We start from the raw sequence: 23,482 nt of genomic DNA, 5'->3' as shown, positions 1-23,482 counted from the left end.
GTTCTATGAAATCTAGTTCAAATTTACTTCCAAACATGTTACTTTACTGATCCTACCTGATTGTTTGGTTTGTGCTCTGAGGTCCCTGGGATGTTGAGTGAGTGACTCCTCGTGACAGCAGCTCCTGTTGATGCCCTCCTTTGCTGCGACCGAACAGACAGGGATGCTTTTGCCTCCAGTGGGGGGCTATTGTTTCCTTCAGTTTCAAGCACCGCATCCCAAGGATCTCCTGCAGGACTTCCTTGTACTTTCTGTTGAGTATCTCCTGATGCCAGGGATGCTTCCTCATTCTCTGCTTTACGCTTTGTAAGTGGGTCCAGATCCAGCCAGTCGAAGCGGTTGATGCTAGAAGATTCCATCACTGTTGGCTGCTGGGGTGTTGGGTTAGGTGCCAGTGAAGATGTGCTTGCTTGAGAGGAATCTATGTCAGTGCCAGCCGATTTGCCATTCTTCAAGTATTCCGAGGTGCTGGCGATCTTGTCAAACAGTTTGGCCATCTCCGGGTCCACCGCTGGTTGTGAGAAGACCATGGCAGCAGCTGGCTGGATAGGAGTGAAAGTCATGTACGGGGACTGCTGTGCTGGAAGGGCCATGAAGTGTGGCATAGTTGGAGTGAAACCATTTTGAAATGTGCCTGGTTTGGGGAATGGAGCCGAGGGGAACATTGGCGTAGGCCGATGAGTAGGAGTGGACAAAGTGGAGCTAGATGGAGTGGGGAGAACAGGTGTCCACTGGCTGCTTTGGAAAGGAGAGCTACAGGTATGGCCTCCAGGATAGGACGCACTGAGGTTAAACCCCAACAGAGATGAGGGGCGGGGCACTTTGCTGTTCGCCCCAAAGTTTTCATCAAGTAGCAGCTTTTCAAGTTCCTCATTAGTCAGTTTGTCCACATCAATTTCACTGAACTTGTCCTGCTCTGCCTGTTTCTTGGTCTCAGGAAAGACAATGAGGTCCTTTTCTGGTCTGCTAGTAGAGGGTGAAGGTTGAGGAGCAGTAGTGGTGGACTTGGATGTCTTTTGTTTTGAAGAGCATGAAGACACTGCAGAGGGAGACGGGGACAATGAAGCTGAAAGAGTGTGTCGCTTTTCCCTTTGCAGTTTTGCTAAGGCCTCTTCCTCCATGCGGAGGGCTTCCTCTTTACCCACAACCCCCTTTGGCTGGGGGACATCCGGCTTGAACCCATTACCACTTGATATCTGGGCCATTCTGTCAACTGGAAGGTGCCATGAGTGTGACGGCTTTTAAGTCAGTGTGGCCCAAAGGGTTAAGGAGCAAATTTTACACACCTAAAAAGAAGGGCAAAAAATTAATAAATGACATCAAGAAAGGGTGAAACTGTCTACATCTTATTTAGAAGAAACCCCCCCCAGCTGGTCCAAAGAAACGCTTACTTTCACAATGCTTTTGAGATACATACTGCGTCAAATATAGCTCTCTGTGCAATTCACAAGTCCTAATGCAAGATGGTGGATGCAAGATATGGGCAACAAACGGGGTTTGGTGGTTATGCAGAACATTGCAGCACGAGGACGGGAGGGGCCAGGGACACCGACACCACCTCTCTGCATTAACCAAATTTTGATTGCTTATTGATGGGTTGCCATTCGTCACATATGCACAGCTTCTAACCACATGTGCTTGTTTTGGAAATGAGGCCATCAGCTAGAAAGCACAACCAGCTTGAGCTACATTACCAACATATTCATTCCATTTCAGTTGAGAAGCTGGAAGCTTTTTCTAGCGTACCTGTGTGTTCTCACCATGACATTACAAAGTGCGTTTGTTTAAGCAAGCAGCTGGACTTACAACATACTTCAGCAAATAAAATGACTAAATCAAACAGTTGCACAATTATTACAAAGAGGTGACAATTATGTTATTGGCATGTAGGAGGATTACAAAATGCATTAACTTTATCTGTGTAAACATGCTTGAAATATGCAATATGCTATGTACAATATGCTCATCAGTACTTCACAAATTTCAATTAAATTTTTAGATTCAACCCTCAAAAACTCAAAGTAGTTGCCAAACAAGGGCATCTTACATTCTTTACAAATCTAAGATACAAGCCCAATGTATCCTACGTTTCTAACATGAGGAAAACATTGCTGCAAAGAGTGTTTTGTGGTCCTAAAATGACAATGCGCCTCCTCAAAGCAACCATTCATTGAATGATCACAGCCCCAGGGGTGAGTGAAGTCCTTCTCTCCCCAGGCGTCACAGGCCTCTCCTGAGCTTCCCCTCCCATTGGGGTGTATAAGGCTGGCTGTGCTGGAGCACACGCTAGCCTAGCACTATTGTGCAGCTGAGGAATTTGGCATGCTAAGCAGCCCGACGGGTCTCGCTTGTCCTCTGGGTTTCTCTCACTCTGTTAGCACCATGGCCCAAGATTGTCTTATCAGCTGTGCTAATACAAGCAGGCAGTGACAATGTGGCTGCATTCATTAAGCATTTGACTACCAGCGCTTAGTGCCAAACTCTGCCAGGAAAACAGCCTGGGGACAATAAGTGCATAAAAAGAAAGGTCATTGTGTTTTGATGCCTTGTGTCACTGATGGCTTCATTCTCTACAGAAATATCACATGCTTTGGCCAAAAGATCTCATCTGTGTTTTATTGATTTTTGCACATTGTACAAGTGCATTCCTTGAGAAATAGTAGCTTACTACTACTACTACTACTAATAATAATAATAATAATAATAACAATAAGAAATACTAATAATAATTTAAAAAATAACTCTTAAACCATCAAAACGTTGGAGGCCCTTAACTGAAAGTGTCAACATTAACACACTGAACCAGACACTGCACAGCAGCTACTTCCTGATTCTGTACTTACTGGGTGAATTTGAGAAACAACGCATTGTAAACAATACGCATATTAGTCTTGACATTTATGACTGTTAAGGTTAGAGAGGTTACAAGAACAAATGAGACTCAGCTTGAAGATTTCCCACATGATTTGTTTAAGAGTTTGGCAAAACCACGATGTATGTTTTCTAACCCATGAAGATTCTGTTAACTTTAGTTTGCTCTTTCGATAGCTTTAGGTTTGGAACATCATCTTATTCTAGCTTTTAATCATTTTTAAAACTGTTCATAAGGTACAACCTGTTTATTTACGTTGGGTCATTCAATCCCATGTAAAAAGAAAATACATATTTAAGAATACTTTACAAGTACTGGCCTAAATTGCAGCCATATTGTAGACTTACTATAAAATATAATTCTCAACAGTTGTTGGCATTACAGAAATGCATGAAGCTGCACTCATTTTATGAAGAGGTGAGAGTTTTGCTTTAAACAGCCGTGTAAAAGTGCAGACGTTAGCATTCCACTGTAACCAATCAAAGTACGGGGCAACATCTTTTAAGAGCAAAATAAGTAACCTGGTCAAGTTTACTGGATATGTACATAATGATTGATGGTTGTTGAGAAGGACAGGGACACTGTGAAGTCTCTCTTTTACTGCTGTGCAGAGCATTAATTAAAAGCTGTAAAACAGAACCACGTGAAAGCACCGTGGGGCTGAAATCCCAAATGCTGTGCACTTGGCCCGCATCCATAAAACAAACCCTCCAACTGTGATCACGGAGTCTTCCCTCAACATTTACAGGTATAGGAGCAATATTTAAAAAACAACAAGTATATGGTTTATCTTTTAAACTGAACGCCTTATCATTGAACACAAAATTACACATTTGGTAACAGACACGAGTGTAGGAATAAGCAATCACGACACACAAGCGTGAATGTGTCTGCAGAGCAGCGCGAGGTGACATTTAAATAAGACTCATAGTCATTCGGACTATATAATGTTAATCTTTACATTTGCATTGATTGTCATGTTTAACTTTTCCTCAAACCACTTTGGGGAAATCATAGTATCGTAGTATCTGATCCCAAAGTATAACGGTTAGCACTGGATTCACGTAAGACTTCTGCTAGATATTCAGTCGAAAACCAACCCACGGAAAAGTGTCTGGCAACACCTCCCGAAAGTAACGTTACAGAGCTAAAGTCAACTTGTTCGCTTTACATTTCACTGTAGCGGTGACGGGCAAACATAATATTTGTATATAAGTCAGCTAACGTTAGCCCAGTTTGCTAACCTGTCGGCTGATGTTCACCTGACAACCAGACGGTCCTTGTTTACTGCCAATCCGTTTCACATTCACACACCGCGGACAACGCATCTTAAAGAAGGACGTAACCGCTTGTTAACGGGAGATAACAGTGGGTTTAAATAACTGATAAGAAAGCACTCCGGCTAAGTAACCCGGCAAGCCCGATCATATATCCCGACTTGATACTTTTGATCGCTGTTGTTGAAACTTGGAACTTGGAACTTTTCACTTTGGCAACTTGGATGCTAAGTTAGCAGCTAAACCCCACAACGCGGTAAGAGACGGACACACATATGGTTCACAGAAGAAAACACGTCTATATTTCGCTAAACAACGTACACGACCGCTCCGTAATGAGACGCATACTGACTTACTAACTTAAAAGTACCCAGAGAACTGCTTTGGTCCTGCCAACTGTCCACAACAAGGAAGAAATGCAGGTTCGTTCACACGGGAAACGGCGGATACAAAGGACGCGTAACAGCCGATTTCCCACAACTAGGAGCTGAAACTTTTACCCGCAGCCATTCACTGTAAAAAGGAATTAACTTCTCACCTTTTAGCGGTGCGGTGTTTGGAGCCATTTTTCTTGCAGCTCCATTTTTTCCATCCACTTGCAGTGAACGGACGTCAGTTCCTGTTGAGACGGTTGAATGGAGTTTGCGTTTGGACGCGTTTCTGCCTGCTCGGGCCGATATACCGGACATTCACCGGGAAAGCAGCGCCACCGTGTGGACTGCAGTGCTCAGTGTCCAAAACCGCGGAAACTCGCGAGGGCCGCGTTGAAGACTTGAGCGCTGGTGAAGAGTCGTTAGCTCCATTCAGTCAGGGGCGGATCTAGAGTTTTGTTGTCGAGGTGGCCAGATATATTTAGAAATATTTAGAAATACATATTTAGAAATATGTGTGTGTGAGACTGAAGTGAAATGTGTCTCACAGTTGCAAAGAAATAGATAGTAGCCTGTTTGACACTTCTGACCCGCTTTTCACTGCAAATATGTAAAATGAACCATTTTCATTTTGTATGTTGATTACACGTATTAAGGCAAGCAGAACAAGTTTCATACAAAAAATACTTTTAATATTTTATTTTTCAATTATTTAACTTTGAAATAAAACCTCTTGGTGGTAATGAAATGGAGGTAATGAAATGAAGTCAGAACCTAATTGTGTGTATCTGTCAGTGGTAATCTATACAGACTACTACTACTACTAATACTACTACTACTACTACTTCCTCTACTACTACTACTACTACTATTTCCTCTACTACTACTACTACTACTAATAATAATAATAATATTATTAGATAAAAATGTTTATCCATATTTTGACCCATTTCACTGTGTATATTAAATGTGTCACACAAAAAATATTAACATATGGACACTTAACAATAAACATTGAAATATGAGCAATAATAATGGCAAAAAAGACTAAGTATCATTATTATTATAATAAATACAAAAATATTACCCACCACCACTACCTATAGTTTTACATCCCTCAACTAATATGTTCCATTGTAATGTATATTATATTTTACTATTATTTTTGTCATTATGTTGTTTATAATATTCTATCTTTTGATCATTATTTGGTTTATATTTCATTTGTCTTTCATTTATATTATTCATTTTCGTATGTTACATAATAAATATACACTGTTATTAAGAGCAATAAGTAACTCATAAAAAGTACTTCAGATTTGTTAGTCACTTATTTCTGAAACTAAAGTTTAACATGCAAATTTTATTTGACCATTATTCTGTCCTGAAATATGCGTGTTCAATATAAGTGTTCATTATTATAATTATTTTTGTGTGTTTTGATAAATTGAAATCATTTTGAGTTACTAAAACCAAGAAAAGGTAATTTATTACAGATGGTAAAATCCACAATGTGTCACATGGGCGTCTGAATTGTGCTGTAGTGTTGACTGTCTATATTTCACAAAATTCAGGCATTAGTGTGAGTAAATGCAAATAACAGTAACACCGCCCTCCCCGGGAGTTGACCTAAAGCCACGTCCAATTTGAATCAACGCACCCTCAACCACAGGTTGACGGGCTGCTACTTTGACTGACAGAAACGTTGACCAATCATCTCTCAACGCGACTGTTCTACAGCGGAAGCTGCATTTTCTGACCAATAAAAGGGTGTCGGAGGCGGGGCGTTGCCATGGTGAACGCAACCTTATGGTGTAGGTTGTGGTCTTCGACGGTTTGTATTGGAGGTGGATGACAGATGACAGCTGTGAACAGGCTCCAGTGAAGCTCAGGCACTTGGAGGAAAACTAAACGAATAAAACACGGAAGACTGAAAACAGGAGCTTGGAGCAGGTGCAAGCAGTGTACAAGTATGTGTTATTTTACATCAACTGCGAATAACTATAGCAGTTTACTACAAATGCTGAAGCTTGTGTCGTAGCATGTCTAGTTACATGTGGGGGATAAGGAATTAGCTACCATCTTCCCTTCACCATCCTCTGTAAACCATCCCCACTAAACGACCTGTTTTCCTCTGTGTTTGAGTTCCATGGCTCACAACGGCCTTTTTAAGGGTCTAACAGAGGGATCGTTTTAAATGAAAGCCTGCTGTGTGTATCAACCAAACACGTGTGTTGCACAGTCCATTGCTTGTCTTTTAAGATTAGGACTGACTTGCATAACCTCCTCCTTTATTATCTGCAGGTGAAGTTTGGGCTTGTATCTGATTTGATCATACTTGAGAAATTAAGGGTGTTGTCCTTTTTTAAAAACAAAGCAAATGCCCACACCACACTTGTTAAGTGTGGTGTGGGCATTTAAGCACTGGACACTTGAGACTTGTTTTCAATTCAAAGTTAAAAAGCTCTTTAAAAAAAAAACACCAGATTGTTATCTGGAGCACGAAAATGAGTTATTCAATTAACTTGTGTTTCTTTCTTAAATCAGATGAGGAGGAGTAAAGCCTTGGCCCATTTTGGGCTGGTTCTGCTTAGTCTGTGGCTGTGTATTCAGTCAGTGCCGATCAGTGTGGATAAGACCAAAGAAAAGCATCAAGAGGAGGAACTGGAGCCACCACAGAGTGCTGTGAGTCAGCTGGGCAGTGCCATACAAGATTAGCTCATTTAAACCTGAGTCTTAAAGTTAATAACGGGGGGGGGGAATCATTTTGGTTTGTAGTGTCTCGGACAGTGCTGATTCACATGGAGTAAAAACTTGTTTGTGGGTAAAGGGCTGAGATAAAATCTACACTCGGTGTGTTTTTGAGATTGCTTAAGTGCCACTGTTCATTAGCAAGAGTTAAACGACCCAGAAATGTTTGCGGCCATAATGGTCCCAAGTTAAATATTAACAAGGTAAAGTTTTAATTTTAGTCTTCCAGTAGCAAACACTCATGTGTGATCTGTTTTATGCTGAAGGAAACTGGGCTGCACTATGACCGCTACCTCAGGGAAGTCATTGAGTATCTTGAGAAGGACCCCCACTTTAAAGAAAAGCTCAAAAATGCCAACATGGATGATATCAAGGTACCTTTGCGTATTCAGTAAACAGCCCACTCAGTATTTGTAAGTCTTTTATTGACATAAATACCTTCTGTGGAACTGCTCTGTTTTTCTGCTTGCAGAAAGGCAAACTTTCCAAAGAGCTGGACTTTGTCCATCACCATTTTAGGACAAAGCTGGATGAGTTGAAAAGGGAGGAGATGAACAGGCTGCGAATGCTCATCAAAGCCAAACATGACATCCAAGGGGGCAATGGTAGGCCCAAGTATGGTGCAAGTAATACGTTGCTCACAAAATTGAGCCTCTTGAAGTTGCACAGGAAGTTTTGTAACACCAATCAGATGTTGGGCCATCATCGAATGTGCAAAGTGGCTCTCAGACACAGCAACATGATGTAATACACTGTCTACTACAGCTAATGCTAACTTGCTTGCAGTTAAGTTACACTTGCCAATGGGAACTGCTGAATGAACTGCAGTATGAAATCACATTAAAAATGGATTAGTGCAAGATGAAGGTATAGCACATCATTGAACATGTGTCAAAGACATAACGCTCTGGGACATTATGTCAATACAGTGTAATGCTGTATAGAAACTTCATCATCCGTGTTAATACAGTTTGACTCACATTACTGTTTTTCCAGAGTAAATTTGGTTTGCGGCCTAAGTAAACAAAGTCTGTTCTTGCCTCTGGCTGTGTGTCAGGAGAACTGCTGAGGTACAAATGTTTTTAGAAAGGAGGAGTAAAAAAAAAAATCTACACCAAAGCTCAACTTTGGCTTAGTGAAAAAAGTAAAAAAGAAAAATAAGCAGAATGTTTGTTTTATCTTTCTAAACACTTGATCTAAATGATTTACAGCTAAATAATTATTCCCTTCATTGCAGGCCTGACAGTCGACCACCAGGCCCTACTGAAACAGTTCGAGCACCTCAACCACGTGAACCCAGACACTTTTGAGGTGGAGGACCTGGACCGTCTCATCAAATCGGTATAATCGGAACTGAAATCTCTTTAATTGATAGACTTGATTAGTGATTGTTTTTTCTTTTTTTCTTTTTTGTCAATATCCAAGAAAAAACTAATAGTTCTTGAGTGATTTTGTAGAAAAAACCAGAGGTGTAGTGGTTGTTTAAAACCGGTTAGACATTGTAAGCATATCAGCCCCCAACAATTGTCAGAGTTTTCATTTTTAAATTTCAGAATTATTCAGCCTAGCAGTTTCTTTAATCTACCATAGGAAAATCTGTTTATACCTCAGAAAGGTGCGCAAGTATAAGCTGCACAAACCAGGTATGAATACTCTTTCTCGGCTTATTGCTTTAATTGGCAGGCAACTAAAGACCTGGAGAACTTTGACAAGGACCGTCATGATGAGTTCAAGAGGTACGAGATGATGAAGGAGCATGAAAGGAGGGAACATCTAAAGAACATGAATGAGGAGGATCGCAAGAAGGAAGAGCAGCATTATGAGGAGTTGAAGAAGAAACACGCCGACCATCCCAAAGTTAATCACCCGGTAAGACATCTGCAGCTCATTTGAATATATGGCACTGAACAGAATTCTCAGTTAATAGCTGGAGGAAAACATTTTGTACGGTATCAAACAATATTACCTAGGAAACATACTGCAGTCGTTAATTAAACAAATATCAGAAAATAAAGATGGCCCACAGAAATCCAAAAGTGTGGCAGTAGGAGACATCTTATGGCAAACTGTTTGGTAGAAATACAGCAACGGACAATCTGACACCAACTGTGGTGTGTTTGTTGGTGTGTAGGGCAGTGAAGACCAGCTGAAGGAGGTGTGGCAGGAGGCAGATGGTTTGGACCCAGAAGACTTTGATCCCAAGACCTTTTTCAAAATGCATGGTAAGCAGAGATTTCCAAAGGTTTCCACATGTTATCTCTCCTAACAGAGTCCACGTCTTTATTTCGCAGTCAACTGTGATTCCATCTAGTGGCAAAAGTGTGCACTTAGCAGAAAAACCAAAGATTTTTCTCTTGTATAACATTAATCCTATATGCCTTTCGAGATGAAAATATGTCTTCATTATAGTCATTTCTTTTATGCTGCAGACAGCAATGGAGATGGTTTCTTTGACGAGGCCGAGCTTGAAGCTCTCTTTACTAAAGAGGTATTTGTGGTTTTGTGTTTATGTCACACTACTCTGGTTCTGCATTATTTTAGGGTAATTGAATATGTAAATGAAGAAGCCTCTGAGGTCACATTTGTCTGTGTCTTGAAGCTGGAGAAGGTGTACAACCCTGAAAATGAAGAAGATGACATGTTTGAGATGGAGGAAGAGAGACTACGCATGAGAGAGCATGTTATGAACGAGGTGAGGCAACATAGTAACAGAGATTTCAAAGCTTCATAATGTGTACATTTTTACTCGGGGGGGGGGGGGGGGGGGGAGGGTTTACAACACCAGAAAATAGAGTCAGCACATCACCGGGGAGGAGAAAGCTCAATGCTTCCTCCGTGATGTTCACTGAATAATCCTGAAGTGCGTGTATTGACCAGATGCGGATCAAAGCTGTACTGTGGCTTTGTCTTTAGGTGGACACAAATAAAGACAGACTTGTGTCGATGAGCGAGTTCTTGGTGGCAACTAAGAAGCAGGACTTCCACGACAAAGACGGGTGGGAGGTGAGAGCTAAGAAGGACAGAATTGTGAGGCTTTGTAATATGATGTTCAGAAAGTTGTGTTGTGGTCGACCTCGCAAGTTATTGTGAAATATTTAAGCACATCACTATTATTTCGTGTACCACATTGTATATTTCCCTGTCATCCACCTTTCACTGCCCATGCATCAATATCGCCTCCACAGACTTTAGATCAAAACTCCCTTTACACTGAAGAGGAGCTGAGGGAGTATGAAAAGCAGCTGGCCAAAGAGGAGATTGACGTCAGTAAGAGGTCGGATGAGCTGAAGAAAAAGAGGGAGGAGCTGGAAAGACAACAAGAAGAACTGAATGCTCAAAAGTTTGAGATACAGCAGGTGAGTGTAAAATAAAATAACTATTTGCAAGTGAATTGCAATAAGGATTTTTGCCTCCGTAGTCTGAAGTGGCTTAACGGGTGCAATAGAGTTTCACCCACAGTGATTTTTGATCAATGATATGGATGATTCTGACCACACACAAGGGTAAATTCAGACTGTGGACTCTGCATACGTCAGCAACATGTGCAGTAAAGTTGCGATGCTCTAAAATTTTCTATCCTTTCTTTCAGGCAGTAGAGAAAATAGAAAAACTAAAGGCTCAAAACTCAAAATCGGAGGTCAAACGTAAGTATCGCATTGTGGTGATTGACACACAGCACAGAAAGAAGGGTTCTCCTGCTCTTTGGACACTGAAAAAGAATGGTCCTTATCTCAGTCGAAAAGCCAGAAAATATCCAGACTTGTAAAGCTCCAAAAATGTTGGCACAGTTGCATTAATGCAACCCAAAATATTTTTTAAGATGCGGTTTCAAAATGCAGATCTGTAGAATACATAACACAGCTGCATTATACACCTAGACTAGTGCTCCTTGTCACCAGTATCTGTAAATCCCTTTTAAAGACACATTCCATTGAAGACTCGATAATAATGAGATTATTAGTAGTAGTAGTAGTAGTATTAATATTATTAATTGTAGATTTTCTCTGAAATTATTCTTGGATTTGAACCAAGAAAACCCAATACAATAATCTAATTGCTTTAATCTCACATCTTCAGCATATGGTAGCAATAATCTTGTACCTATATAACTCTCTGTTGCAGAGACAGGAAGTCCTTTAAGTCAAGGTGAACCGGCACAAGTTGTACCAGGAAACAGTCAACCGCTGCCCCTTAGTCACCAGCAGCAAGATGTACCCGTGCCTGGACACTCTTAGCAGAACAATTGGCTGTGTGAATGCCATTGAGCTTGTGTGTGTGTGCGGGCGTGTGTGTGTGTGTGTGTGTGTGTGTGTGTGTGTGTGTGTGTGAGAGAGAGAGAGAGAGAAAGAGAGAGTCAGAGATTATCTTGTATTGATTACACTTTTCTGTTTTTGGTTTCTGATTTTTCAAAAGACAACTTGACCAAATTCTGCCTAAATATTAAAGAAAAGATAATGTCGGACATTTTCTAAATTCATATTATTGTCCTCAATCACCATCATGGATGGTAAAGCCACCATTGAATTGTTTAGCTGCTTGTTAGCCTGCAACCTGGATTAGCGTGTTTATTTGTTTCATAGACATTTATTGTTGTCCAAAAACTACTCCAAACACATCAGCTGCATATATTGCTGCAATGGATGCCATACTGTGCACGGCTAGTCGACTGGCCACTGTACAAGGGAATGTGTTTTGAAGAATGAAGAACTCGTCATTCAGTAAAGCAGTGTGGCAGACCGATGGGTTTCTAAAGGCCTATTGAAGCAAAGAAGCTAATCCAGGCTGTAGGTTGAAAAGTGAACAATTGTCAGTAGAGAAGATTCAATGTTGATTTTAGTTTTATGTGTAATGATGGTGGAAAATGTTATTCATTTAGAAAATGACTCAAAGTGTACTAAAAGCACTTTAAAAAAAAAAAAAATTTTATGGCCGGTTCAGATGCATGCAGCTAACTTGAAATGTGGAGCTACTTCTTTTTTGTGGAAAATTGACCCTTTGGTTTTTGTCATTTCGATCTGGACTCTGTTTGCTCTGTGACATGCTTTGGGGCGACATGGGGAGGGCTTTTAGCCGCATACGTTGAATGTTTTGTTCAGTACACTGTTATTCATTGTCACTGTGATACTGTCTCAGGACAATTTTGGAAATTATTTTTTTCCCGGTGAAGAAAGCCTGTCAGAAAAATCACAGCTTTAGAGTTTATGTACTACTCTAGTCAAATGAAATGGTCCTGGTCATTTTTCTTGTTTCGATAAGTGTTGATCCGTAACTTACTTTGCATTTCACTATAAATAAGGTTTCATCTGAATCTTTTAACTGTTTGGTGCATTTGTGCAAGAGGAGATTTTTTTTAATAGACAGTTCTGATAGCTGAGATGATTTGCAGTTAAACAATTCCTTGCCAACACATAACAAAGAGTTTTATATATTCTGTAAGTATTTTAAGTAAGTTCACATCGATAGAAATTCTACATTCCTTCAATTGTACTTTCTAGCTATAGTCCCTTTTTGGACCAGCTATTTGAAGGGCATTAATTTACAATTCAGATTAGATATTTAAATCTTTTAATATACAGTAATTGTCCAAGAGTTAGAGTGATTGTTGTATGAATACCACCATGGTTGTATGTTTAAAGCATGTTTGTGTCTGTCGGTTTGTGTTTTTATTCATTATAATTTATTTTCGACATCACTGTAAGTGAAACTGCAGCAGCTTAAATATTCTCTTTAACAGAACATGGAAAATCTGAATTAATAAAAGTTAGTGTCAAATATAATTAATCATAGTAGGAGCTAAGGTATAACAGTCAAAATTATTTATGTGTCTCACTGAAAAAGCTTTCACCTCTGACCACCAACCACCTGTGGACCCCAGTATACCTACCTTCAGGTGTAAATTAAAATTTTAAACATATGTTTCTTTTACAAAAAAAAAAGTACATAAATCTGTCCACCACCCAAAATTCTGTGAAATGAATTTATACAACTTGTACAAGGTATGAATGTGGACAATAAAGTGGATGAGCTTGCAAATTTAAGGGTTGAGTCTTTTCTTTTTATTGTACACATTGGTTCGCTGATTATCAAAGTCACGCAATCATAATTAAACTACAATTGAAAATGTAAAAAGTGGTATAAAACATTGAGGATTTTGATTTACTACCACAACATGATAAAACTGATTTCCTGTGTAGAAATTCAGTTGCGACCATACGAGTCGTTGAAGCGCTCAATGAGGTAGGCACCAGCTGAGACTGGGGGGTATTTGTTGGAGCCGTCGCAGCAGGTGATCAGAGCTTCATCGTCAGGCTGGACAAAGAAAGCCAGAGACTGACGTGTGCTGCAGTCTCCAACAGGGGGGAGCAAAACTCTGTGGAGCTGAGGAACAAGGCAGAACTGTAGTAAGTTTTCATTCAGTCACATTATGGACCAGAGTCATGTTTTGAGCCACTTGTATTGACACTTAACTTATAATTCATGGTTATTTGTATATGGACAGAGACACACGTTCCATCATTTTGGCTCTGAACAATGGAACTATTATAGAGTTTGGCCAGGTATGCTGAAGGAACTTTGTAGGAATTACAGCCATTTGAATTTACAGATGCAATTTTGCTGGCTCAAGTATTTGGACAATTAAATGTCTATGATTTTAATATTTCTTTGCAAATCCTAAACATCAATGACTCCCTGAAGTCAGGAATCGGAAAGGAAACAGGCCACATTCAGTCACTGACTGCACTTTGGATAGAACCAATCCGGTTTCCAAAGTGTGTTCGAGAGCCAAGCGCTGTGCCATTAATAAACTCACTTCGGACTTTTTCGTTCAGAGAAGACATTGTGAATATATCGGTAGAAGGATGTTGAGGTTGGAGCTGCCAGGCAGGAGGTCTAGAGGAAGATCAAAGAGGAGATTTATGGATGTAGTGAGTGAGGAAATGAAGTGAGTGAAGAGGATGCAGAGGATAGAGTTAGATGGAGGCACAGGATTCGCTGTGGCGACCCCTGAAGGGAACAGCCGAAAGGAAAAGAAGAAGGACTTTTTCATCCTGATGCCATGTTTCCTACTATCACAATGCTGCTGAGTCAGCAAAGCTGGGAACCTTAGGGTTGCGAGTTAATTTACATGAAAAAGCCTCCTACAAGTAGATCAAATGCACCCGAGAGTCATATGAATGTGTGGAAGGAATAAAACTGAAGAAAACCTGAACATGTTTAAATACAGCTCAATGGCAAATACTTCTTTACACGACGTGTCAGGCTTTTATATTATTTTAAAATTCTGTCCTTCCTTTTTGTCATGACAAAAACAAATTACTGATGCTAATCAATTCCGCAAAAAAAAAAAAAAAAAAAAAAATAACTGGTGTCTTAACTCACCACTGAGACAAACTGATCACTGGTCCAGCGCTGCATCAGGTCAGCGACGTTTATGAGGACTGCTCCAGGGATGGTGGGAGCACAGATGAATTCACCTGAACGTCTACGGACCTGAAGGTTAACAAAAGTCAGGCGAAATTCAGGGCAGATTATTTAAAACCTAGCACCTACAATTTAGAAAGCTAGATTTTAAAAACAGAGGAAATTATTCATTCATCACATATTGTGTCTCGTATGACGCATCCATCCCCTTTAATTTATGCACACACATTTCAGACTTTACCTGGAGGCCGTCAGAGTTTTGGAACAACAGAGTGATGGTGCCATAGTCGGAGTGCTCTCCACATCGCAGCTGACCCTCCTTCGCCTTTTCACTGTTCACTGGCGGGTAGTAGAGCGACCGCAGAGTTGTTCCATTTTCATCAGCTACAGGAGACACAGCCGCAAAGTCACAAGTTGTGTTAAGAGTTCACACTGCGCTCTCACTTCAGTCCCGTACACGAAGCGGACTGCTTCTATAAGAACAACAAGGTTTTGGAAAGCTGGTCTGTCTGAGGATCCACACTGAACAGCCACAACATATAATCACCTGGTGGTTTATTATTAAAATATGATGTTTTTATAAAGATATTACTGTAACTGTGAGACTCAGGGTTAACAACCTATCAGAACATAAACAGGTTGAAATGAGTTCCAGCTTTGCCAGCACTGACCTTTGACCCTTTTAATTAATTATTGTACGTTTTGCCATAATTAGCATAATCAGTTTTTTTAAATGTATTGTTTTCTTAGTTAAAGTACTTTTACTCTCGTACTTGAGGTCAAATGTTAATCTGCTTAGTATTTTTACTCGAGTAAAAGATTTGAGGTGGTACTTTTTTTTTTTTCTCAGGCCAATACCTGCACTTTGTGTACTTCTACTTGACTTTGTGTACTTCTACCAGCTATGCCCACAGTGTATCATATTTTACTGTACAGGGCTGTGTAGTTGCAGAGGGCTCAGAATGGCTATGCTGACCATTGTCCTCCATGACATTATTTTATTTTATTATTTTATTTTTAGTTTCTTCCTCATTTGCTTAGACACCTGTGTTCACTCTCGAGTCACAGTCTACACAAACAAAATATTACAAACATGCAACAAAAGGTAAATTTCTTCCTCAAACAGCACAACTTGTGCTCAAACCTTTCCACTCTGTTACTACACAGTAGACAAAATACAGCTATCAATATCACGTGGTGACTTAACTAGAGATAACAAACCTTGTTGTTGCACTCTGCACCTGCACTTTTCAAGAAATGTCTGTCAGAAAGCGATTCCATTATTTCTGTGTGGGGTCTTCCTGGATTCACACATGGGACCTACAGTGAACATCTAATCTAATCTAGACCAATTCAGGCACAGCAAATTTTCTTCATTTCTTCAGAGAAAAACAAAAACAAATTTCAACTAAAATCAGAAATTGTGTTTTTTTTTTTTTAACAGTACTACATCAGATTTCATTCTTTTTTAATACTGTTTAAACGCACAAAAGCTGAACGCTGCAAATACTACTTGCTTCTGTGCATTAGGCCACAGGTTCTCATCAACATCACACTGACAATTTTCCCTTGTCTTTGATCCAGGTTTGCAAATAGCAACACAGAGGCGCATCTTTTATGGATCGATAAGGACTAATTTTGCATAGGAGGTAGCACACATACACATTAGAGATTCAGAATTTTGCAAGTAACATTATCAGTTGGGAACCTGCGTCTTCCTTTTCTTCTGGGTCATGAATTACACGTGTTAAAACATTTCTACTGGTAAAATGATCAAGCGGATCCCAGTTTGTTTTTAAATGCCTCATCGTCACTGAGAATAACTGGGAGACACCATGCGTGACACCAGCAGTGGTCATGCTGCAGCGGATCACTGTATTTGCAGTTGACCTTGTAAACACAAGCCCGTGGAAAACACAGAAGCTATTCTTCTGTCTTTTAAGATGTCAGATAGCATTATTTATTTGACTTAGCTTTAACGCTGTTGTGACTAGTATTGGATACTAGAAAAAAAAAGTACAAGGTCATGAACTATATAAAATCAATGTTAGACCTGTATCTGTGGGACCAGAGAAACAAAAAATACATTCATTTTGTGATGTAACATGCAGGTTGAACCCAAGTAGCTGCTCTTTTCAGGCCAGCTACACAGTAAAAGTAGATGCTTTTGTGATAGGTACATACTTCCAATTAAACGGTGTGCACTCAGGAAAACGTCGGGGTCCAAACCCAGACTAAGCGCCATCACTCTTAGCACTCGCAGACTCAGCTCTTTGCAGCGCAGGAAGAAGGACGTCTGGATCTCCTGGAATCCCTTAACAGCATCACAGGACGGCCATTTCTACAAAAGGGAGATCAGCATTTCTAAGGCTGCTATTCATTTTTAACAAATTCTGATATTTTTATTTATTTTTTTAAACGCTGGGGCACATGCACTGGGGCCCTTTAGTGAATAAACCTCTTTGGCATTTTCTTACCGCAATTTCCTATTGTCAGTGCTGTTATGTCTGTGACAGATTGATCACAGAATTAGACAGATGATTAATCAGAACAATGAGAACATTTTTATCTGATGCAAAATCGGCTATAATATCCAGGCACTTTGACCTTCAAACTGACAAAAGATAAAATCATAAAGTGGGATCAATCTGACATCTGTAGTGTAAATAAATGCGTGAAAACTGGGTACAAAGTCTGACTGTGGCAGTGAATCATTACTATATCAGGGTTAAGTGAAGCAGCGTTGAAGGCCTCCTTTAGGTCTCCACACCGACGTGGGTTCAACCTGAAAAGCAGTACGTACCATCTATAAAACCAGGGAATTGTGCACACGGAACTTCACGTGTGATTTTCTCAATCAAACCTCTCAGTCTCCAAAGGCGCCCAGCCATGGTTGGGATTGTTTTCAAAGCTTTTCCTGCTGAAGGGTCGTTTCAAATCATCTGGCAGAAGGAAAAAGGTCTTGGACGTGTCCATGACCCGGCTGACCTGTCACACCACACACCCAAAAAATGAAACATGCATATTCAGCTTGAAGCACTTTCAAGAAACGACGTGCTGCTTTGATTGCATCTGCTGGCCTCACCTCCTCTTCTGCAATCCCAGTGTTCTTAAGAAAAACAAATCCAACTTCTGTAAGAGCCTTTTTCAGCTCTTTGCTCAAAGCGCGCAGCTGCTCGTCAGTAGCAGCCTTCTCATTTAGGCCATACGCGCTGAAATCCACCACCGGGATGCTCATTTTTAGACCCCAAAATACTTTAAAGCTTCTACAAGTATCTCGTGCGGAATCAAAGTCTATCTGTATACAGGCCTGCAAGCGTAAGCACGCTGCTGCTCACGTGACTTTCTCCGACCAATAGGAGAAGAGTTCTTAATTAGACATAATTGCGCACAGCTGGGTTATCTGTTCACCTTTGGATGCTGCGTGCTGGTGATGAGACGTTGGTAGTTGGTCGCCAGTGGTTCCCTGTCATTTTATTTTAACATTTCAACAAGTTGACATTACCAGGAGTTACCTGCTGTGGGCGGATTGACACCTGAGAAGATGTTTGACTGGAAGAAAGAGTGGAACATTTCTTTTGCTGGTTGCGGTTTTATGGGGATTTATTATGTGGGTGCCGCCAGCTGCGTCCTGGAACTGTGTCCTGCGCTCATACACGACGCCTCTAAAATCTGCGGAGCGTCTGCAGGTGCTTTGATGGCCGCTGTTCTCACTCTTGGACTCCCTCTTGGTGAGTTGGGCGTCGACCAAACTTCATTCACAAATCCGTCACTTTTAAAATTCCATCGGTATTAAGGGAACAAACAGGGCAGAGGAAGCGATACCTCAAATGGACTGTAGTTCTGTTCATAGTATTAAATAATTCGGTGAAGCTGTAATGTGTGCTTTCATACATCTTCCCCATCAGTGCCACTCATTACTTCAAAAACTTTTTGATTAATTGAAGTTGAAAGTTAAAATGAAAGTTTAAATTTTGTTAACCAAATGGGCATTTACTACAGAGGAACACCAACGTGATGAAATGAATGTAGGTGGTTTTTATTTATAGTGCTTTACAAAAAATATGAAGGCAAAAGAATGAAAAGAAAATGTCTTTGTTAAAAGTAAAAAGAGCTGGAAATCGTGAAATCACTTTATTAAAAATATGGAAGCGTAGAGGGAGGAAATGCAGTTTTAAATTGTGAGGTGCTCAGCTTCTTCTAGTTTTTAACTTAGGATGTAGTAGTACAGTAGGTTTCTGCTGGTGGATCTCATGATTCAGGCTGGTAAAGGGGGTTTTGATTCATTGACAAATTAATGGAGGGGGAAATTCAAAGCCTACCAAAAAAAAAAAAAAAACACCCTAATATTAAAATTTGAAAATCAACATTAAAACAAAGTTTCACTGCAGCATTTGGAGAATAATAAAGGTCCATTGACTGGACCTTGAGACACTCCTTATATAATTGGGTCACATAAGATGCACAGAAAACATCGTACATTCATCAAAATGGGTTTTATGATCTGCTGGGTCACACACTAAGGGCCAGGATTTCTGTTGTCAGTTCTACAGCCTTATTAACAAGACAATTGTCAGCTTGTAAGTTTCCAAATGTTAAGTGGATTCAAAAGGGAGCTTATTAAATAAAACACATTTGCTGTGTTAGTGATCTGTGTCCGTAGAGTTGCAGTCTGGCGCATGCACCATGTGTAGAGCATCTAATTAGTGTGTCCTTTTATTTATTTATTTTTTTTGTGCAGAAAAATGTTGTGCTGACTTGATGTTCATGGCTAGAAAGGCCAGGAAGCACAGACTGGGACCCCTGCACCCAGCCTTCAACCTACTGCAGATCGTGCAGGACTCTCTGCTGGGGACCCTTCCAGAGGACGCACATGTTAAAGCCTCCGGGAAGCTCTGCGTGTCCCTGACCAGAGTGGCCGATGGGAGGAACGTACTGGTGTCAGAGTTTGACAGCAGAGAGGAGCTCGTTCAGGTTGGTTTCACTGAGGAGCGGAGGGTCTTAAACGGTGAAATGTGAGTGAATGGAGAATGAAGATGTGGGGCTGTAATGGTAGGAATGAGCCACTCTCTGTAACTAGGACTGGAGGAGTCTTTTTGTTTGGGTAAAAGTGAGGAGTTAAAATATGTGGTGCAGATGGTGTTTTTTTTGGTTTAACGTCATATCTGACTGATTTTTAATTTGTCTGGATCACCAGTTAATTATCTCTGCAAATCTTGGATTGCTGCATTTGAAAGCGATCACTTTCAAATGTATTTGTCTGCACCAGATGTTTGTTTCCTTAATGGATTTGTTTTTTTCCCCCCTTTTCCAGGCACTTTTATGCAGCTGCTTTGTCCCTTTCTACTGTGGAGTTATTCCACCCACCTACCGTGGAGTGGTAAGTAAACGGGCAAAGTTTTTTTTTTTTTATTTAAAGCTCTCTAAATCAAGGACATTTCCAGTGAGCTTCTCTCAGTGGGACAGTCTTTTTCTAGAGTCCCAGAAATTCTTATAAACATTTTAAATAATAATAATAATAGTGTGTGAAAGATTTTCTGAGAGAAGGTAAAGACCCTGACCAGCCAGGGTCAAGGAAACACTGAAGCACATGAGGCAACGTCATCGTGTCATTTACATCTTCATGAAAAATGGTGCACAATACCTTGAACAGTGGGAGTTGATCTGAATGTTTGAGAACGACTGTCACATAATGGCAAAGAATAAAAAATGCTACCTACTGATCGACACCCTCGCTTTGCACTCAGCACTATGTGGACGGTGCCATCAGCGACAACCTGCCGCGTTGTCACCAGAAAAACACCATCACTTTGTCTGCGTATGCCGGCGAGCAGGACATTTGCCCCCGAGCGACCACGCTCACCATTCATGAGATTCGCTTCAGCAATGTCAGCATCCAGGTCAACTCGGAGAACTTGTACAGAGTGACCAGCACCTTCTTCCCTCCAGACCCTGAGGTGAGACCCTGGAAATCCATGTTTTAAGAGCTTCTGACTGAATGGCGGAGCTATTAGGCCATTTTTTTTGTTTTGTTTTAGCTTGAAAGTGGTTTGACAGGTTAACCAATATTTACACGCTTCGCAGCTAAGCAATTTATAGAGCGTGACAGTTCATTTTTTTTTATTTGCAATTTAAATTCCTTTAAACACATTACAAATAAATAAAAGATGGAAAACGTGTACTGAAGGTAAAAGGGGAGTCATGAGTTTGTCTGTCACACAACCTGTCTGTTTCCTGGTCCTGAGCTTAGAGAGGAAGTAAACATTCAGTAGCTGTCCAGGAAGGAGTGTGGTTTGTGTAAAAGTGCAGATTCCACTTGAATCACTTTTTAATGAAGTTTCAAGCACTGTTCGGAAATGATTGAAAGGTTGGTTTATAAAGCCTAAATCAAACCAAATCTTTCTTCTGGTTAGAAATCCTAATTTGCTGGGGTACAGTCTCATTTGTTGTAATGTTAAATATGCAGTGAGCAGACAAACTTTGCATCCTCATTAAGCACTGCTGGATTTTACAGGCAATTGCTGAAATCTGCCATAATGGCTACATGGATGCTCTCCGATTCCTGCAAGAAAACCGTAAGGATATTTGTCATGACTGGCGGAAGCACTTCACGCCACAAAGACATTATCTGAGATTGATGGACCCTCAAGCTGCTGCTGCTTCTCCTCCTTATTTTTTTTCTTAAACGCCAATCATAGATCTGATCAGCAGTGTGTCCCCACTGAGGAGTTTGGAGACAGATGCATCTAAACCCACTTGTTGTGAGCAGATGACGCAGATGGCTGAAGCCGAACAGTCCAATGGAGACACACAGCAGAATGAAGTTAAGACTCCTAAAGAGGAGCACTTTTGGCTGGATCCTAAGCTGGTAGAGAACCTCCCAGTTAACATCAGAAAGGGTGAGTGTAGTCAGTGAAGTTGGGTTTGACAGCGCTGTGATCAGCAGAGAGGTTGTTCTTGTTTGGCCCCAGAAGAAACAGTACAGTGTAATATATATTTTATTTTTTCCTTCAGTGTTGTGCGAGGCCTGCAGAGAGGCACATCCTGCTGGTGGTCTGCTGTCCCACATGACAGAGAAAGTGAGCTCTTACCTGCAGATGCCCCGTACTCTGCCCGTGGAGTCGGCCCTGTCTCTCGCCCAGAGGTACAGTGCACTTTTAGTATTGTATGAAAACTTTTTTGGGATATTGCAGCATTTGAGGAGTTGCACCTTTTGACTCCACTTTGGTAGTTAACAAACTGGAAAATACCTGTTTTAGTCCCCTTTTTTCTTTTTACACCGTCATAATGGGCATTTTGTGCGCAACATATTTGACCTCTGGCTATTCTGCAAATAAGCAGTTTTTTTTTTTTTCAAATTTTGCATAAGACAAGCTAATATTATAGCATAACATCATGTTTTCTTGCCACTGTTTTTGTCCCATTTACAGCCACTGTGAAAGCACAAATGCCCCCCAAAATAAAATAAACTAATAGCAATTGCAGTAAACTAAATGTAATTTTCTTTCATAATGAGTTTTGTCTTTAATTTATTTTTTTCTACATTTTCAGCTTTTAGGAACTTTTCACATTTTCCACATAGTGGTAATGCTGGTTTCATTTACATTTTCTCTCCACTGCCAGTTTGTGCTAATTCGTTAACGCCCCCACCCCAAAGACTTTCTTCCAGAATAGTGGATTGGATCCCAGATGTCCCCAAAGATGTGAGCTGGCTCTACGGCATGGTGGAAGACATATACAAGCAAGCTTTAGATGACAGGGAGGATGATGATTTCAGGTAACTGATGTCTCTTCACCTGCTCTTGAGGACTGTGCCATGGCCTGATTGGTTCAGACATGCTCTGCTACCTACTGTACCTATAGTGCAAATAAGTGTGTCAGAAATCAGGTCAAATAAGTTGGAAATGTGAACACTTGACTTGTTGCTGGTGGTTATTGACAGTGTATGATTGGAATAATTCAGAATTAAACTGACGCATCGATGTTGCCATTGTTGGATTCCCACAGCAGCACGACTTATGTTCTTATTCCCTAAACTAAATCCATCTTCACCCGTGTTTTTGTTTTTATTTTTATTTTTTTAAATTCCCCCCCCCAGTGAGACGCCGCTGCGGCGATGCACAAGCCTGCCACTAGGCCTGAACCTGTGGACTCAGGGAACAGAAAATGATGATGGCATTTTCCCAATGAGCCCAGAAGTCACCCCCAACTCCACCCTCGCCTTCACCTGGAACAACTGCAGCGAGGCAATGCACATGCCCCTGACTCCACCCCCTACCCCCAACCCAACCTCTGGGTTTGAAGCCACCACAGAGTCGCCCAAAAGCACAGGTAGAGGCTGGGGTCTGGGCAGAGCTGTGGGTTGGATCCGAAATATTGCATCTGATCAAACTTCGAACGTCAAGAAAACAAAAGACTCAGCATCTGTTTCTGCATTCCAGTAAATATAATGTTGAAGCCTGAGAGATGATTGAAAATATTAAATAAATGAATGCAAACATGTCCTGTGTGGTGGTGTCAATATCAGTATCATAGACTGCAACTGTGTCTAATAGGCTAATGCTCTTCCCCATGTTGTGTCCTCTCCTGTCACTATTTAATGAAGTATCTTTAGTTACTTCAAGAAGGCTGCAGTGTGTTGTAGTCCTACTACAGGTTCATGAGACATAGCGCGAAACCCAACAAATCTGGAGAAAATTATTTTCCATGGCTACAGTGTTGTAGCTTATGTGCACTAAAGGACATAAAATGTTTTGCAAATGAGGACAGGGGTGTAAGACATTTCTAAA

General features: G+C 40.7%; 4 protein-coding genes across 6 annotated transcripts in view; 2 read left to right on the top strand and 2 right to left on the bottom strand.

Moving 5' to 3' along the window:
• Positions 1–4,819, bottom strand: part of pik3c2a (phosphatidylinositol-4-phosphate 3-kinase, catalytic subunit type 2 alpha) — a 38,079-nt gene extending 33,260 nt beyond the window's left edge. For both annotated transcript variants that reach the window (XM_067493221.1, XM_067493223.1), the window contains exons 1-2: positions 4,688–4,819; positions 57–1,286 (exon numbers count right to left, since the gene is read on the bottom strand). In XM_067493221.1, coding sequence (XP_067349322.1) covers positions 57–1,205 — 1,149 coding nt within the window. In that variant the 5' untranslated portion in view covers positions 1,206–1,286; positions 4,688–4,819. The remainder of the gene's footprint in view (positions 1–56; positions 1,287–4,687) is intronic.
• A 1,511-nt stretch (positions 4,820–6,330) lies between these two features.
• On the top strand, positions 6,331–13,309 carry LOC137108525 (nucleobindin-2-like). Of its 2 annotated transcripts, none has more exons than XM_067493227.1 (13): positions 6,331–6,490; positions 7,068–7,205; positions 7,538–7,645; positions 7,744–7,876; positions 8,509–8,612; positions 8,955–9,140; positions 9,403–9,493; positions 9,701–9,759; positions 9,871–9,963; positions 10,185–10,274; positions 10,457–10,627; positions 10,861–10,915; positions 11,394–13,309. In XM_067493227.1, the coding sequence occupies exons 2-13, from the start codon at positions 7,068–7,070 to the stop codon at positions 11,504–11,506; spliced, it is 1,341 nt and encodes a 446-aa protein (XP_067349328.1). In that variant the 5' UTR covers positions 6,331–6,490; the 3' UTR covers positions 11,507–13,309. The 2 variants fall into 2 exon arrangements, with proteins under 2 accessions (XP_067349328.1, XP_067349327.1); XM_067493226.1 differs by having other exon boundaries at positions 10,185–10,298.
• Positions 13,305–18,000, bottom strand: si:dkey-10o6.2 (uncharacterized protein LOC100124608 homolog). The gene is made up of 7 exons (XM_067493234.1): positions 17,779–18,000; positions 17,557–17,681; positions 17,412–17,478; positions 16,878–17,034; positions 14,935–15,077; positions 14,652–14,762; positions 13,305–13,649 (listed from the first exon to the last, which is right to left on the bottom strand). The coding sequence occupies exons 1-7, from the start codon at positions 17,929–17,931 to the stop codon at positions 13,470–13,472; spliced, it is 936 nt and encodes a 311-aa protein (XP_067349335.1). The 5' UTR covers positions 17,932–18,000; the 3' UTR covers positions 13,305–13,469.
• LOC137108524 (patatin-like phospholipase domain-containing protein 2) lies at positions 17,998–23,259 on the top strand. Its single transcript, XM_067493225.1, has 9 exons — positions 17,998–18,424; positions 19,435–19,667; positions 20,008–20,073; positions 20,441–20,650; positions 21,208–21,268; positions 21,392–21,592; positions 21,708–21,837; positions 22,351–22,470; positions 22,792–23,259. The coding sequence occupies exons 1-9, from the start codon at positions 18,238–18,240 to the stop codon at positions 23,135–23,137; spliced, it is 1,554 nt and encodes a 517-aa protein (XP_067349326.1). The 5' UTR covers positions 17,998–18,237; the 3' UTR covers positions 23,138–23,259.
• Positions 23,260–23,482: the final 223 nt, after the last annotated feature.

This window comes from Channa argus, chromosome 23 (genome assembly GCF_033026475.1).
Source record: "Channa argus isolate prfri chromosome 23, Channa argus male v1.0, whole genome shotgun sequence".
Taxonomy (NCBI): Eukaryota; Metazoa; Chordata; class Actinopteri; order Anabantiformes; family Channidae; genus Channa; species Channa argus.
This window is presented reverse-complemented; position numbering and strand designations above follow the sequence as displayed.

Bases quoted from the DNA above. Each gene is read 5' to 3' on its own strand.
- LOC137108525 (XM_067493226.1), top strand. From the start codon at position 7,068: ATGAGGAGGAGTAAAGCCTTGGCCCATTTTGGGCTGGTTCTGCTTAGT. The intron at 7,877-8,508 runs GTAGGCCCAAGT...CCTTCATTGCAG, and splicing joins TGACATCCAAGGGGGCAATG to GCCTGACAGTCGACCACCAG. The intron at 9,760-9,870 runs GTATTTGTGGTT...TGTGTCTTGAAG, and splicing joins AAGCTCTCTTTACTAAAGAG to CTGGAGAAGGTGTACAACCC.
- si:dkey-10o6.2 (XM_067493234.1), bottom strand. From the start codon at position 17,931: ATGAGCATCCCGGTGGTGGATTTCAGCGCGTATGGCCTAAATGAGAAG. The intron at 15,078-16,877 runs GTATGTACCTAT...TGTCTCCTGTAG, and splicing joins TGCACACCGTTTAATTGGAA to CTGATGAAAATGGAACAACT. The intron at 14,763-14,934 runs GTAAAGTCTGAA...GTTAACCTTCAG, and splicing joins AAAACTCTGACGGCCTCCAG to GTCCGTAGACGTTCAGGTGA.
- LOC137108524 (XM_067493225.1), top strand. From the start codon at position 18,238: ATGTTTGACTGGAAGAAAGAGTGGAACATTTCTTTTGCTGGTTGCGGT. The intron at 18,425-19,434 runs GTGAGTTGGGCG...TTTTTTGTGCAG, and splicing joins CACTCTTGGACTCCCTCTTG to AAAAATGTTGTGCTGACTTG. The intron at 20,074-20,440 runs GTAAGTAAACGG...CTTTGCACTCAG, and splicing joins CACCCACCTACCGTGGAGTG to CACTATGTGGACGGTGCCAT.